Source organism: Rhea americana, unplaced genomic scaffold, assembly GCF_003343005.1.
Source record: "Rhea americana isolate MKP2758 unplaced genomic scaffold, rheAme1 scaffold_121, whole genome shotgun sequence".
In the NCBI taxonomy this organism is placed as follows: Eukaryota; Metazoa; Chordata; class Aves; order Rheiformes; family Rheidae; genus Rhea; species Rhea americana.
This window is the reverse complement of record NW_028185273.1, coordinates 1,346,043-1,361,392: the sequence shown is the minus strand read 5'-3', so window position 1 is coordinate 1,361,392 and position 15,350 is coordinate 1,346,043. Positions and strand designations below refer to the sequence as shown.

Genomic DNA, 15,350 nt, shown 5'->3' with positions numbered 1-15,350 from the left:
TAGGGTTTAAGAGTGCTTTTCAAGGTCAGCATGTCCCTTTCCATTGTTGCTCACAAATACCAGAAGACACGCTTCAGGTATGGTATTTGAGGTATATATATTGCCTCACTCATAATGTCATAATATGCACGTGGAAAGTATACTGTAAACTTAACCAAACAACTTCAAAAGCAGGGCTTTCGTCTGGGTCCCAGCCAGTGTAAGTCAAATACACTTTAATGAATTTCCCTGACTTATTTCACTTGAGAACCTGGCCTTATTGTATGCATCTCCAAAGCCAGTTACCAATGCATATGAAGAACAGACTGTGGTGTCCTCATAAAAAGACTCTACTGGGACCCCACTTTGAAACAGCTGTGCTAGTGTTACATGCCTGTTTTCAATATTCCTAAGAGTTGGCACTCCCTCAGAGGAGCTGTATTCAATCCTGTGTGTCAAATATTCACATAACTCCATCAAATAGAAGACTCAYGAGTTTACCATATGTCATGACAAATATCATGCTTTTTTTGAAAAAAGYAACTTGCAAGAATGTCTTTGGCTTTCCAGTCACTTGGAAGCTGTCATTTGCTCTTCATCTTCCAAGAGAATGTGAGAGCTAAACAGAAAGGCCAGCCTGCAGGACACCACATCAACTTCCCTCTTTCAGCTTTATAAAGGCAGGATAGAGCCTGTCTGCCCATAGAATAAACATAGGTCTTTGCTTCCAACAGGTTTGGTTTGGATAAACCTTCAGATAACATCACCTTCATATCACTTAATTTATTAGTGTAGCTCCTTGTCATCTGTTGTTTCCAAGTATCTTACATGAAAGAAGACAATACACCAGCAACTGCTTATGAAAATATGTAAGGGAAATGCAGCATTTTTTGAACATGTGATCTGCCTCTCGGGGAGGTGAAAGGCACAACACTCTGGTCTGTCCACTCGGGCAGGACACAGCTTACGTGACATGTCACAGATGAAAAGCCAGCTCACCAGATGCCGCTGACTTTACTGAGTCATGTCATAGTGCACAGAATATTACCATCCTCAACCGAAATATTGCAATACATATTTTGTAAGGTATATGCAATTGATACTGGACTATACTCAATTTATCACTACAGCTATCAGAAATAGGTTATAAAGAGTGGTAAAAAAAAGCAATCAGCATAGGGTTAAATTCTGTTCTTAACATAAGCAGCTCATATGGGGCTGGGGTAAATCAGAATAATGCTCTGTCACCGATTACAGAAAAGGGACTGCTTTGAGGAATAGGCTGTTCTCATGCAGACTGTACTCTCTGGTATTACTCACTGTAATCTTGTATATTCTAAAACCTAACACATTTATCCGTGCTATAGCAAGCTGCTGTTTGATTCTGTGAATGGTGACACCAATATGAACACATCCTAGTCATTTCTTTAATACTTTGCTTTACAAAATAATATCAACTGTATCTTACTTCCAAGCATAGAGAATGGATTTCCTCCAATTTAAATATAATTATTCTTGCCTTTTTTTTYCCCCTTTCACAAGCCTCTTGATCAGTACTCTTTTTCTTCAGTGTATCAATAAAACAAGAGTCAATGAAGCCTTTTCTCACAGCTCCAGGTAGGAAAGATCCTTTTTCTCTGCTCATGTAATGAATGGGAATATTCCCTGGTGCCACGCTTTGAAGCCAGTGACAGACTGTCTAAATATGACTCACTGTATCTTTGCCTCTGGCACTGCTTCCATAATTTAAGCATTTGATTTACACAGCGCTGAGTGTCAATAATAAACAGGTTAGTTTAAGGACATTTTACTTATTTTATTACAGTAATAGTTTTTAATAAGTTCTACTTTAAAATCAGACCTTTCAGCACACCACAGATAACATCACATATAAGGGAAGGAAGCCTTACATAATGGAAGTATTGAACCTCCGCAGCAAGACAGATCAGATCATAGCTGTATTCCCATGATACTCAGGCTGACCAAAAATGCTGAAATAGGAGTTACAAGATACTTCATATAAGAAGTAAAGAAGATAAATAATCTTTTAATGACCAACTCAACAGTCAGCATACAAAGCTCCTAAAACAAAATCAATTAACTACTGCCAATCTACTGTGTTCCTCAATAGGATATCTATTGAAAAAACAATATATTCATTTATCTTTCAAGGCACTGAAACACTTTAGTTAAATATGAATGACCAGGATCAAATACAAACTCTTTGTCTTACAGTCACATCGACTGACTTTATAGGTTGGCACAAAAATTATTTCTTTGTAAGAGCAAAGCAGGATAATAATTGTCCTGGCCAGAAATGAAAGTTTGATGGAGATACATGTTTTTTACCAGCAACCATCCTCTGTGCTTTTCCTTAATTTCAGTTCTAGCAGCTGTTTGTCCTTAAAACAGTGGGAGTATACAAGCTATAACATTCCTGGTAGTATGGATAAAGAYATGTTATGGCTCATAACAGATTTTCCAAAAAAATAAATTGAAACCAGAGATCAACAAAAGTTCAACCTACCTATCAGTTAGAAAATACCACTTATCTTGAACAAATGATCAGGCTCTGCGGTTTACAAACACTTGTAGGAATTTAAATAGTACAAAAGTCATATTTCACGCTTTAAGAAAGGCACAATCTTACTTCTCTGTTACACTCATCCTTGGTCTATAATTAGATCAGAAAGCACACAAAATACAGCATTTTGTAGTGAGAAACATGTAACAAAACCAGGACAACACAGAACATGTAAGCCTAAACTGAAGTGAAAACASAAGCAGGAAATGTGATTTGTCTATGCAACATAACAAAGGATGTAAAAATAAGAAAAAATATTTACTTTGTGTGAACACTGCATCTGATATACCTAGTGGAAACACTGACTGGAAAACAGACTCTTATGTGTCCTAACTTTTCTTTGCACTGCTTACAACCAGCTAATAGTTTTTCTAATGTCCTCTGAGCATTTATGGTGTGTTTTGCAACACAAGAAGAATCAGTGGTGTTTCATTAATCAGGGTTGGTCACTGAATAAACTCTGTGTGCAGCAATCTAGGGGTTAATTTATAATGCCTTGCAAAGGAATGTAAGAATGTTTTATACGACATTCAGCTCTGTTCTCAGGTCATGGACAGGGAGTTTGTTAATTCTCACTTATCCTAAGATCAGCCTGCAGCTACTCTAGGAAGTCTAAATAGAAATAAGAGTCAGTGCAAATGTAAAACAGGCTTGTGGAAAATACARATCAGGTCCCAAATGTATAACAGCTGTGTCTTCCCTTAGTAAGTCAGTGTGGCAAGTCTAATCATAATGCATATGGTAGTTAGACAAATGTCAGTGACCTGAATCCCCCTCTCATGCCTTTTTTCTTGTCTTTCTTTTCTTTTCTTTTTTTTTTTTTTTAATGAACAGTTAGTTACTAAATGCAGCACAAAAACTCCTCTTGGTTTCCTCTTGGGCTGGGGATAATTATGCCTTCTGTAATTGATGATCCACTAGTTAGCTGATAAATTAATGTGCTTTTCACAAAGGAGGAATGCTCATGTTACAGTCAGTAATGTAGAGCAAATACAAAAAAGGAATCAACCRAGCACAAAATAAAATAAGTAGGGATGAGCCACAAAATAAGGACAGATGAGCCATTAAGCAAGACAAACAATTAACAGGGAACACTTTCAACTTCATCAGGCTTCAGATAACTTAAAAGAAGGTAAACCCCGTGCTGGAAAGTGACAAAAAAAGTATTGTTCTCCTCTGTGTATATACATCAACAGGGATTATGCAAAAATCAAGAATTGAGTATGACTGACTAGTAATTTTTAAAGACTTAACTATTTATATTGCATTTTATAGCTGATCATATTCACATTGGGCTATGAAGAAAATATTCATACGAGAAAGAACTACTTGCACATGAAAGATCTGTAGAATCAATCTTAAACAATTACTCTTTAGTTAATTTCAGAGGACAAACCTCTGATATAAAATACCAAAACACACAGAAAATGGAAAAACTGAGTGATATTTCTTGACAACTTCACTGTAAAGTATTTAATATACTCTTATATGCCCCACTAATAGTGAAAGATGATTGAATCAGTTCAAATATCTTCAGGCAGAAACAGGCTCTGCATTTCTCCTAGATATTCCACTTATTTCTGTCCTCATTCATTCCATATTTATAGTAGCTCATCTGCACTTGAAACATTCCATATTTATTTAGGATTTAGTCCAAGTCAGTTTCATCAATATAAAACAAGAATGAAAAAAAAATTAGGCTCTTTAATTCTCTAAACACAAGCATAAATGCAGGAGCTTATGAATCAACTCTTGGAGAGAAAAATTAAAATTATGATTTCATTGGACTCACAGTGATTCCAATGTACAGCTCTGCTGATCTTTTTCAGCKGCACTGCACAGAACATCACACCACATGTGCAGTGAACAAGGCATCAGCCCTGTTAACTCCCTACTTAATATCCCAGTTTAGCAAGCTTCAGAACTTGTGGTCCAATGGCATGTCTTCAAAGACATCAAGAAGAGCAMGATTTGTCTGGAGGTGCTTAATCCAAAATGGGACTCCCACTTTAACTCAGTAAACTTTGGATCAGACCTAGAAGGGCTCTTACCAGATCAGTAAGTAGCAAGACACACTCACCTCCCCCAAAAACAAAACTGAATGTTTATCTCCTATATGGATCTACGCAATCCCACTGAAGTCAGCCTACGTGGGCTTGAATTCYTTGCTCATACCAGTATTTACTGAGGACTTTAAGACTACTGATAGCTTGGTCAGCACTGCTACTGCTCTAGTAAAGCTGTTTGAAGATCAGAAATTGTCATTAAAAGGCCAAATCCTACCTTTTGTACCTCCCAAACAAAATCTCCAAAAAAGATAAAGAAAGAAAATCTCAAAGAGAAGACATTTCTGGAAAAAAAAATGCACGTATCCTGACCCTATTCTGGAGAAAGTTTATTCCRTTTCAGATCATTCTACCATCAAGTTTCAAAATATGTTTTTGTTTTGATTTTGCTTCATTATGCATTGGTAAAATAACAACTTTTTCAAATGGAGTTTTCACAGAATACTGGTTACATGAAAGATATAATTAAATAACTAGTCTAAAAACACTGATGTAATTCAGGAATTAAAGAATGTAAGAGAGACTTTACCAAACTCTTTGGTTTGGTAAAAGAATTGCTCTAGGATGTGCAGTACACAAAATTCCTCTTTCTAATTCACAGTACTGTTTCTCATCTCGTATCACTTTGCACGTTTGAACTTGCCCATCTTGTAAATACTTTTTGTCTTGATCAGATTTTAAAAGTTTATTAACAAGAACACAGGAAAATGGAGGCAAATCCTGCATTCCCCAGTTAAAACTTCTACTGGATTCACAGAAAGATTTGCTGGAGTGAAGACTAAGCAAGAACTATCATACCTAGAAGGTATTACCTGGTGACTGAGATGAAGTACACACCTGCATTTGCTAAAATTAATATATATATATATATATATATACTGAAATGCACCCCCACTACACTGCATTGTGCAGTAGTACTTGATATATCATATTGCCTTCTTACTTGCTAACCATAGTTTTTATTCCATGTCATATAAACATCTTGTTCTTTCCTATATATTGCCACAGACACTGTGAAATACCTGCTGTTCAATGCGCTCTTCAAGTACCCCACCTTGYTGTAAATGAAGTCAGTGGCAGGTCTTCACTGACAGCGAAAAGAGCAAGATTTGTCTGGAGGTGCTTAATCCGAAGTGGGACTCCCGCTTTAATTCGGTAAGCTTTGGATCTGACCTAGGAGGGCTCTTACCGGATCAGTAAGCGGCAAGACACACTCACCTCCCCAAAAAACGAACCTGAGTGTTTATCTCACATTCCTAATCTTTTCCGTGAAAGGGATTAAAAAGCAATCTGTCCCTGCCAACAGCTTAGGGGCTACGCTGTCGCTAAGTGTCTGAACAGGGATCTGCAGAGCAGCTGGGTACGTTGCCCTGTTTTCATCTATTTCTTTAGAAGTTGGAAAGAGCAAAACGTCCGAGTTCYAGGCTTCGCGATCGTATTTCCTTGTTTTGTTCTCAGCTTTCCATTCTAAAAATCCCTTCGTTATTTCCTTCCGAGGCATCATTTCACCCTTGAACTGAAAGACGGACGAGCTGCTCCTTGCCAAGCGGACGCCACGGCCGCGCGCGCCAGCTGGCAGGTAACGCCGCAGGAGYGGCTGCGCTCGCCCCCTCGTCCCTGGGGTTTCCACGTACCACCTCCATGACGCAGCTGAGCTTTTKTATCTCACAGAGGAAAGAAGAAGGTTCTGCCTCTTCTTTCAGGACTAACTACCAATTTGCTGCATAATGAAACAAAAGGACAGAAATCTGAAAATGGTGTTATCCAAACACTTTAGATTAGGAACTTGCCACAAAATCTAACGTGTTCTGTGATGACAACAAGGTGTTTGAAAGTACATCGGACTGATTCCCAGTATACTTGGCTTTATATGAAACTCTGCGTGTTTGCTTATATTCCAAAAGTTTAAATATGCTGCAACAATTTTTGTTCTCCTTTASGCTATGCATCCTTTATGCTATGCAACCACGTTATTGTCTGCTTTGAGATGCCATGGGCAAAATTTTGGCCCACAAATATATTTACACATGGATGATCATTAGAAATAGAAACTGAGTTCATATAATATTGTCACTTCCTACTGCTAGACTCACAGAAATCACATGAAATGGCAGCAATTTTGACAGAACGCAATTTAAATACTAAAGGAAACTAACTATCCATTGCAACATGGAATTCCCTGTAGCAAGAAATAATAGACCTGTAACATTCAATCAAACCAGAAGAGGAAGGGAAAGGGAAATAAAAAGGTTACAAAATAAGTATTTAGAAATCTTGTGAAGTGAAAGAAACAGCCACCTTCATTTTCAACATGTGAGAAGAAATCTGGCCTGAGTGGCCAAACAGGAATTTTCTTAAAAATTTCCTTAAAAGGTCAGAATTGGCCTAGCTATTTTCAAGTAAATCTACGATGGGATTTCCATGCAATTCATGAAAAGACTTATGTCAATGGAAAGAACGTATGTAAGTTTAACTGTTCTGTATTTACACACTTATCTACAAGCAAAAGAATGGTCAAATGCTGATCAGACCCACAGTGAAAGAACTTAAGAATTAGTATTTTAATTTTGCCCTATACATCTGTTTCATGCTATTGTTTCAATTCCCAAAYTAAAATAGTATTTGAAAAACATTAATTAAACACGTGTCTTCARCCCTATGGACAACAGAATTCACTTTTAAGAAAATTAGAAAAGATCCTACAAGCAAACATCCAAGTTTTCACTGCCCTCAAACCCATTTAGCAAGTATGGCATAGGATGTGTCGAGGAACTGCGTATCGTCGGGTGGTCTCCTAGTTCACACACGACGCGCCTCACCCACGAGGGGCTCAACCACTGTCCCTCACTCTGCCGCGAGTGGGGAAGCCGGATCCAGCGCTGAGCTGCTGTTTGGTACCACAGTTGTGCTTCTGTGTCTGGGAGGAGGTGAGGTCTGCTACAGATCACATCACCAATGTTTTAAACAGTGCTGTACTGAGGATGTGCAGGACGGAGAAGCTGGGCCCTGAATTCTGCAAGCCGCGTGGCAGCTGTGTCACAAAAGTGCTTGGCGGGGGCTGACGGACGCTAGCTTGTACCAGGGGATCACAGCGTGTAACACAGCCTCCCTGAACCCTTTTTGGCACAGCTTAATGCCCATCTGCTTCCCCTCTGCTCCTTCTCCTGGAGAGGAACATATGGCCCAGAATATGGAACTCAGAAACAGAAAATGTGTTCAGATACTTTTCTAAAATATTCTGAATATCCTCCTTTATTTTTCCTGTCAGCTTTTACTCCAGTTCTAAACCTTATTTTCTGGCACCATAAATAAAATTCTGGCAAAAGTCAGTCTTTGCATAATCAGTTTTGCATTCCACAGTGAAAAACAAAAATAAAAAATGCTGTGTATTTTGTAGCATCTCAATAGTAAGAAACTGTTATTGTAAGAAAAATTCTTACCAGGATTTCTTTTTTGTCCAGAACACTTATAAATTCCACTATTATATATTGATACTTACTTTAGTCCTTACACGGGTGGCATCCAATAAAAAAAATTAACGACAGAAGAAAATAAAGCCACTGTTAAGCTTAACATGATCAGAATACTGAACACTTTTACTGGGGGAAAAATTTCAACAATTTTCTTCATACTAAATATAATACTTTAGCACTTTTATATAGAGCACTAATTCATGACTGCAAAAGCATAATGTAAGAGGTAACATACTGCAATCCTCGACCAAGGTAAAACCATGACAGGAAGCAGCTGTTGACAATATCTGATAACTAATTCAGCAAACCTTATGAGACAGTGATATCACACCTATAAAATGCTTGTAACAGAACAAGAAACACTACYGATACTCTAAAACATGTGTGGACTTATTAGAACATTTCTCATAACCAAACGCCTTTCTAACAAGGAAGGAAGTAGTGCTCTGCAGCCATATTTTTGTCAAAGAGTTAAATATGACATCCATTAACAATCATACAGATATGTATGTTTCTGTTTATACATGATAAAGCTGAAAGGTAGCGCTTACCTAAAATCAGCTGAAATCACCAGGTTTCCTTCTGGTGATTTCAGCAGGTTTTAGCTGTTCCATTGGATATATTCACTTCATGACACGTAAATTCTTAGGTTCTTCTGTTTTCTAACTATTTTAGTGAAAGCGACTTAATCACGCATGTCAAATATGTGTCATGCATACCACTTTCAATGTCTTTGTGATAAACATATTGTTCACCCTACCTTTGCTGCCACAGATGAGTTGGGTTTCTCCAGCAAGTCCCAGAGTTTCTTCCTTTTCTCTGGGCAGCAGGTATTATCAAACTCTTCCCCTTCTCTCTCTCGCATGGTCTCTGCCTCTCTCCTCAGCTCCTCATTCATCTGTTCTTTCTTTTGATGGTATCTTGCCTGGCAGCAAGACTCTAGATATATCTCATCAATCCCCCAGTAATCAAGCTCTTGGCCAAAAGAAAGAGCACACATTTCTTCCATCATATGTAGTTTCCCTGTCCTGTAGAAATTCAAAATGGAAGTGAAAGCCCCTGGATGTCGATCAAAAAAATATTCATTTTCATTTAGATTATAGTCATCACATACTTCCAGCAGAGATTCATGAGTATTGCAGTCTCTGAGCTTTCCTAATCGTGTCCTTGGAAGTCTGTCCAAAGTCCTCCACAGCACTTCATGGTTAAGTCCACCTACATTTATTTTAACTCTCCGTGAGCAGGCTTTGCTCCTAATGATCTCCACTGGTTCTGGAGGCAGAGAAAGAGTGGACCTTGAAGACTTTTTGGTCATCCCTGATGGAGCCTTCTCAGCCATTTTGAAAACGATGCAGTTGTAAAGCCAGAGTCTTTATGAGAATGAGTTTGGAAACTACAAATACTTGGGAAGAGTCCTCTTCAGATAGACAGACCCATTCCTGAAGCTGGAAAAAACAAGAAATTGGAATCTTGCAAAAACATCATATTCCCCGAACTGTTTTCTTGTAAGATTCTCTTTTTCCACTTCCACTCTTTCATATACAGATGAAAACCTAATGATGGTAATTTGCTCACTCTAAAGTGATACTCTTTTGTGGTAGTGTAAGGAACCATTAGAACAACTGGTACGGCTAGTTTAAGCAAAAGAAAAAAAAAATCACTGGAACTTCTGAATTCATGAAAATCAAATATGACTGTACAGAAGGCTTGGGGGGGTTGGTTCTTTTTTTCTCAGTTTCTGGTACAGTCATGTCAGCTAAATCTTATTACTTATCAATTCATTTGTGAGGTAGACTAATGGAAAAATTGTAGGGATATTCGCAAGGACAAAGTGCAACCAGGGCTACCTTCCATTTAGGGAAAATTTCAAATTTGGGAGATTTGCTCTGAAACTGAATGAAACAATTAGATATGTCATGTGTTTTACATATGCAAGGGCTGTGCATACCATTCTCTGGCTCCTCACAAAGGCTCTTTGCTGTCTCACTTGTTTACCTGTTATGTTGCTGCAGGAATGTGATCGCGTGACAGCAACTAGCAATCTCTGTTTTAATAATCTGCAAGATCATCCTCACTCACTGTGCCTCATGTTTCAGTGAACTCTCAAAGCGCAGCTGTTCATCATCAGATTTGGAATACCACTATCAGACAGGAAGGAAACCCACCCACCATCTCTACTATGGTCAGTCATCTGACACAATATTTAAATAGTAAAAGGACTAAAAGCAATATTAAGAAAGCTTAGATAGGCTTCTCTTAGAATATAGTAAAGTTTTCCTTAGTAATTTCCACCACTAAAGTGCAGACCTTGTCCTCATCTCATTCTCCATAAATAAACACGTCAACAGTCTACACTTTCTTTTGAAGTGAAATACCTTCAACTTTTTTTTTTAAAGCATTTGTTGTGAACAAGATCAAGAATATGATCCTGTTCGCAGAGCAAGCATGAAGGTTGTGACAAGATGGGACTGTTACCCCCAAATACATCAGGGTAAATGCCAGGGATGGAGAACTATTTGTGTTAGACCATGATGACAMAAGAACAAATGGCTATAAACCCACCATGAAAGAAAACTGGAAACATCAGATGGAAATTAGAAGGTTGCTAAGACTAGATCTTAGACTACCAGAGCAGTGAGGTTCCAGAATAGTCCTCTACTAAAAGTATGCAGGAAAAACAAAGAATTATTTCAAGATGGAGTCTGACATGCTTATGACAGGGTTGCTTATATTCCTAGTATAAAATTAAAAATACTAAACGTCACCGTATCTGAACTTCAAAAGGTTTCCTTCACCACAGATGAAGTAATAATAAAGCTCATTCCCCTAAGATGCAGGTATTGACAGACTTCCAAAACATCAGGGAAAAGGAAAGATCCCCGTAAAATTACCCATCAGAGCAATATCTAATTTATATAGACATTTACTGAATTTTTATTGAGTGCAGAACTCACTGTCTTGTTAACGCCCTTATTGGCAACACCCCAAAACACCACCTTGTCAGCAGTTTCACCGCCAAGCTCCGTCTGTTTTGGAAATGCAGGGACCGAAAGAGCGTGCCTCTTCTCATTCTGCCTCCAGTGCTGCACTGCAAATCTCGCTCCTCATCTCCCAGCGCAACTCAGAGCAGCTCTGTGCCTATTTACATAAGCGTTTAAGCCTGTAACATTTACCTTCATTCATGAGAAAGATAATCTGATAACTTCACTTGCAAAAATAAATCTCGTATCAGAACGAAGCTGGCTGGCATGAATCAACTCCAGAATCCTCACACACGAGCTCGTTCAGAACAAAAACGTAGCGACGGCCCTTGCGCACCTCAGTGGAAGRGAGGACTCAGTGCTTCGGTGCTTTGGTCTGTTTACCCTCCTAAACTTCGRGAATGCCTTTAGCCATCTTCAGAAATAATCACATATATACTAATCAGTTACAAGTGGATATTTATCCTCAGAAGAAATATTTACAACCTTTTACAAAAAAAATCCTTTCAGACTGTAATACACAACAATGACTCTCTTTTACAGTCTGTCTTACCTAATAAAACACATGATTTAAGAAAATCGTAGTGAGGTTCTGTCATTCTCCATGAAATCAGTCATGTCTTCAAGCAGTATCTACAGAGGTTCACTAGTTTATTCACTATTGAATTCCAGAGATTCTTTCTCTTTTCTTGTTAACGTATTCCCTAGTRTTAGCAATATTGACTAAAACACAGCAGAAAGCAAGCAGCTGATCTGATAAATCTTAGGTTAACCATACCCTCRTTTGCTTTTCTGATTACAAAAACTAAATATATGCAAGAGTACACATTGTTTTAGCTTTTATGCAGTGTAATTACCACACAGAATCATTAAACAATGCMAAATTATAGTGTCACCAATACTGGCCTAACGCTGATAAAACATTTTTTGATTTGACAGTGTAATTATTGGTTGCATCTTCCTACTTCAGGAAATGTGGCTTTTCTAAAAAGCTCTAAAAAATCTTTGCTAATTGTGGTCACACTGAAGTCAGCAGTGAAATAGCATTAAGTTTAGCRTACAGAGGAGTGGGTCCAAGATGCTTCGCACGGAGTCCATCTTTACTACTGTTTGCACTAGCATTCACAGCACTGCACTTTGAAAAGATCAAAAATGGAAAACATCTTCCCAAATGAAAATTTTTGAAAAGTGAGGACTGTATTTGCTTTTTTATAGTACTTCTTTCACTGAAATATATGTAAACAATGAACTAAATACTGTTTAAAAACATCTTTTTAGTCTGCTTTGAGGGACCCTTCCTTTACACCTTCTGTTTTCTGCTAATTTTTTTAAAATATTGTACTGTGCAGCTTTTTGCCCTCTCTAACTGTGCYTACAGCACCAAGGTAATCAATAGCTTCTGCTTTAACTAAATAACGTCTTAAACTTTATAATCTGTATTACAATTTCATGCAAAATCATCGCAGCTCTTTCATTATAACAGAATTACRCAAGCAAGGTTACTTTTTCAATTCTTTAAATGACTGTTCTGGCCTTCAGMAACTGCAACCAAATTCTTCAGATACTGCAATCCTTGTGCTGAATAGGTTTAAAATATTTTTCCTTTTTGTTTATTGCCTCAACCTTTTGGCTGTGTGTGATTCCAACATACTACTTTAGCACTTGGGAAAGTGAGAAATGTAGCTATTCCTCATCAGGACCTACATCAGGAAGGCAATGCCAGTCTACTGCCAACCAGCACTGTCTAGCAATCAGYAGAGAAAGACATAAATTCCAACCAGAAATATATAATATAGATATAGAGCARCTCTCAACAGAACAGTTTTGTTTCCCTGTAATGATAAAATGCCTTTGCAGGAAATACCTACAACACTGAATAAAATTCTCCCAAAGCCAAAGTCAATTCTTTGTATTAAATAAATGTTAAAGCTGTAAAGACTACCAGTCCAAAAGTTAGGAAAAGCCAGAATGAAGGTTAGATTTCTCCTTTCCACCATGTACAAGCAGTTTTTAGTGGTGTGAATGGGTAATTTTTTACCATTTCTTTTTATCTTTCTCATTCAGTATTTGGCCTCTGATGTTATTTAGAATGTCCTACTGCCAACTCAATACGACATTCAAAGACCTAAATTTTCCTCAGGGTGCTCTCAATATCTTCTCCAAGTGCTTCCAGGATATCCGAGAATTCATCTTCTCAACATGAGGATATTATTATCATTATTTTATAATGGAGAAATGAAGGTCACAGATGCCAGAAGCATCCAATAATTTTGACTACTCAAATTGAGATACTGGGTTTTTTTTCAGTCCTTAGCATTTTTGTCACATTTCATGGGTAGGTCCCTGCAAGCAGATTAAAGGCTGCCAGGGAACACGCTTAGGCAGTGGCACTCAATTGCCTCTGCTGTGAAATCGTTAGAGCGTTGCCCAGCAGGGCCCAATTAGGACTCTCCCAAATGATTTSCAGGCACGGCTGGTGTGTGAGCATGCTTCAAGGTCTGCTCCCAATAAGCAGTTTGTATGCAGCCATCTGCTGTGAGGTTTACCAGCACGGGCAGAGGTCACGGCRCCAGCTGGCCTGAGCAGCAGCAAGCAGCGCCGGGTACCTTCCAGGGACCCACCGAGGTGGACCAGCAGGTGTGAAGCATCGCTCCAAACCCGCTCACTTCCAGTCAGCGGAATTCGGTATCTCCRGAAACCTAGCCCTATACGGCTCACAGCCTGGTACCCAGAATAAGGAGAATAATAATTTGTTAATACTTCCAAAAAGTTTGGTAAAACTGAGCTGTYGAGTAATGGGCAGTAGCTCTATAACAGAGGTACAGCTGGAATCCAGTTCCCCAGGCAACTGGCAAATGCTTTAACCATAAACTTCTCTTTCAGTCTCTGCCATACGACCCACACTGCAGGTGAGGGCGCTAGGCTTCTCAAGCACCCATCCTCTTGGGAACATGTCCTCCACGAGCGCTTAAGGCATCAGGAAACCCTGAGGGGAAAAAGTAGGGGGGACATAAGGAGAGGCTATACCATAAAGCTGCYGTGAAAGGAGCAAATTTCCCTTGTCATAGCTTCTGAGAGACAGACTTCTTTGATCTTTACTATCCTCACCAATTTTTGTCAGAAAATAACCATTAGTCAAAATTTATCAAGGTGTTTGCAAGGAAAGATCAGATGAATTCATTTCCTGGTTTCRAAAACACATGGAAAAAGTTTTCAGAATTTGCTGAAAGTCCTCCAATGTTTTTTAAATGAAATCTGGATTTAAGAGTCTAAATACGTTGGTAACAATTAMAATTTTTAAAAGGGTAAGAAAGATCAGGATCAAAGTGAGATATTTTAAAATTATTAAACAAAACATTTTGATCCATCCTATTCATTGTATTTTTTTTTGGGGGGGGGGATTGGAAAATCTGAGATTAAAATTTTGTTCAGACTCCAAGYAAAAAGGAACACTGAAATCCAGAAAATTCTGGGGAAATAATCATTGCTTTCAGTAGTTCTGCTATGAACAATTATTTATTAAAGTCTAATATAAATCAGATCTGCAGTTTATATATAACGGATTATTAACACTTTCTGAAACTACTAGCTTTAACTTTCTAAAAAGCCTTAAAAAGCCTGCACCTCACCAAGAAAGCCACCTCAGTGTCTGACTCCCATTATATTTGCTCAGAGCCAATAATCCAGGATAGAACAAATCAGTGAACACAAAACAGAGCAACTTAATTATGACAAACTAATGCATTTCTAATGAGCATGTGCAAACAAATTTTAAACCCTTATAAGCAGGCATATTTGATTGTATTATCACARGGATTCTGCTTTTTCCAACTTCTGCTTTGCTGTAATAGCTCTGCTACCACGTCACAACTATCAAATTTCTCTTCTTTGCATCCAAGTATGAAGAGCTGTAATTTCTTAATGAAACAGCTGTAGGATCTTTAATAATAGCATTTCCCTTAATTTCAACCTTTAAAAAAATGGTTGAGCTGACTTAGCTAAAACTCTGAATAAAAACATCCCACCAGAATGAGGTATTTGTTACTTCTATTTCCCATCCTTTTAAAAGTTACATCTCAAACAGCTAAAATTTTGGCAAAACTGTAAACAGTTAAAGGCTGAAAAGCATCAGGAAACATGCAAACAGACAGTATTCTTAAGCATCATGTGTATTTGCCAGATGCATATCCAAATGCAGGAACACACACAAGCAGGCACAGGAGAGAAAAAGCAGTTAAGCCTTGATTGTCTAAATTACCTCTCATAG

General features: G+C 38.1%; 1 protein-coding gene across 1 annotated transcript in view; it reads right to left on the bottom strand.

Moving 5' to 3' along the window:
* The window catches only part of KCNB2 (potassium voltage-gated channel subfamily B member 2), a 179,212-nt gene extending 169,763 nt beyond the window's left edge, over positions 1 to 9,449 (bottom strand). The window contains exon 1 of the mRNA XM_085325090.1: positions 8,863 to 9,449. Within this exon, the coding sequence (XP_085181216.1) occupies positions 8,863 to 9,441 (579 nt within the window). The 5' untranslated portion in view covers positions 9,442 to 9,449. The remainder of the gene's footprint in view (positions 1 to 8,862) is intronic.
* Positions 9,450 to 15,350: the final 5,901 nt, after the last annotated feature.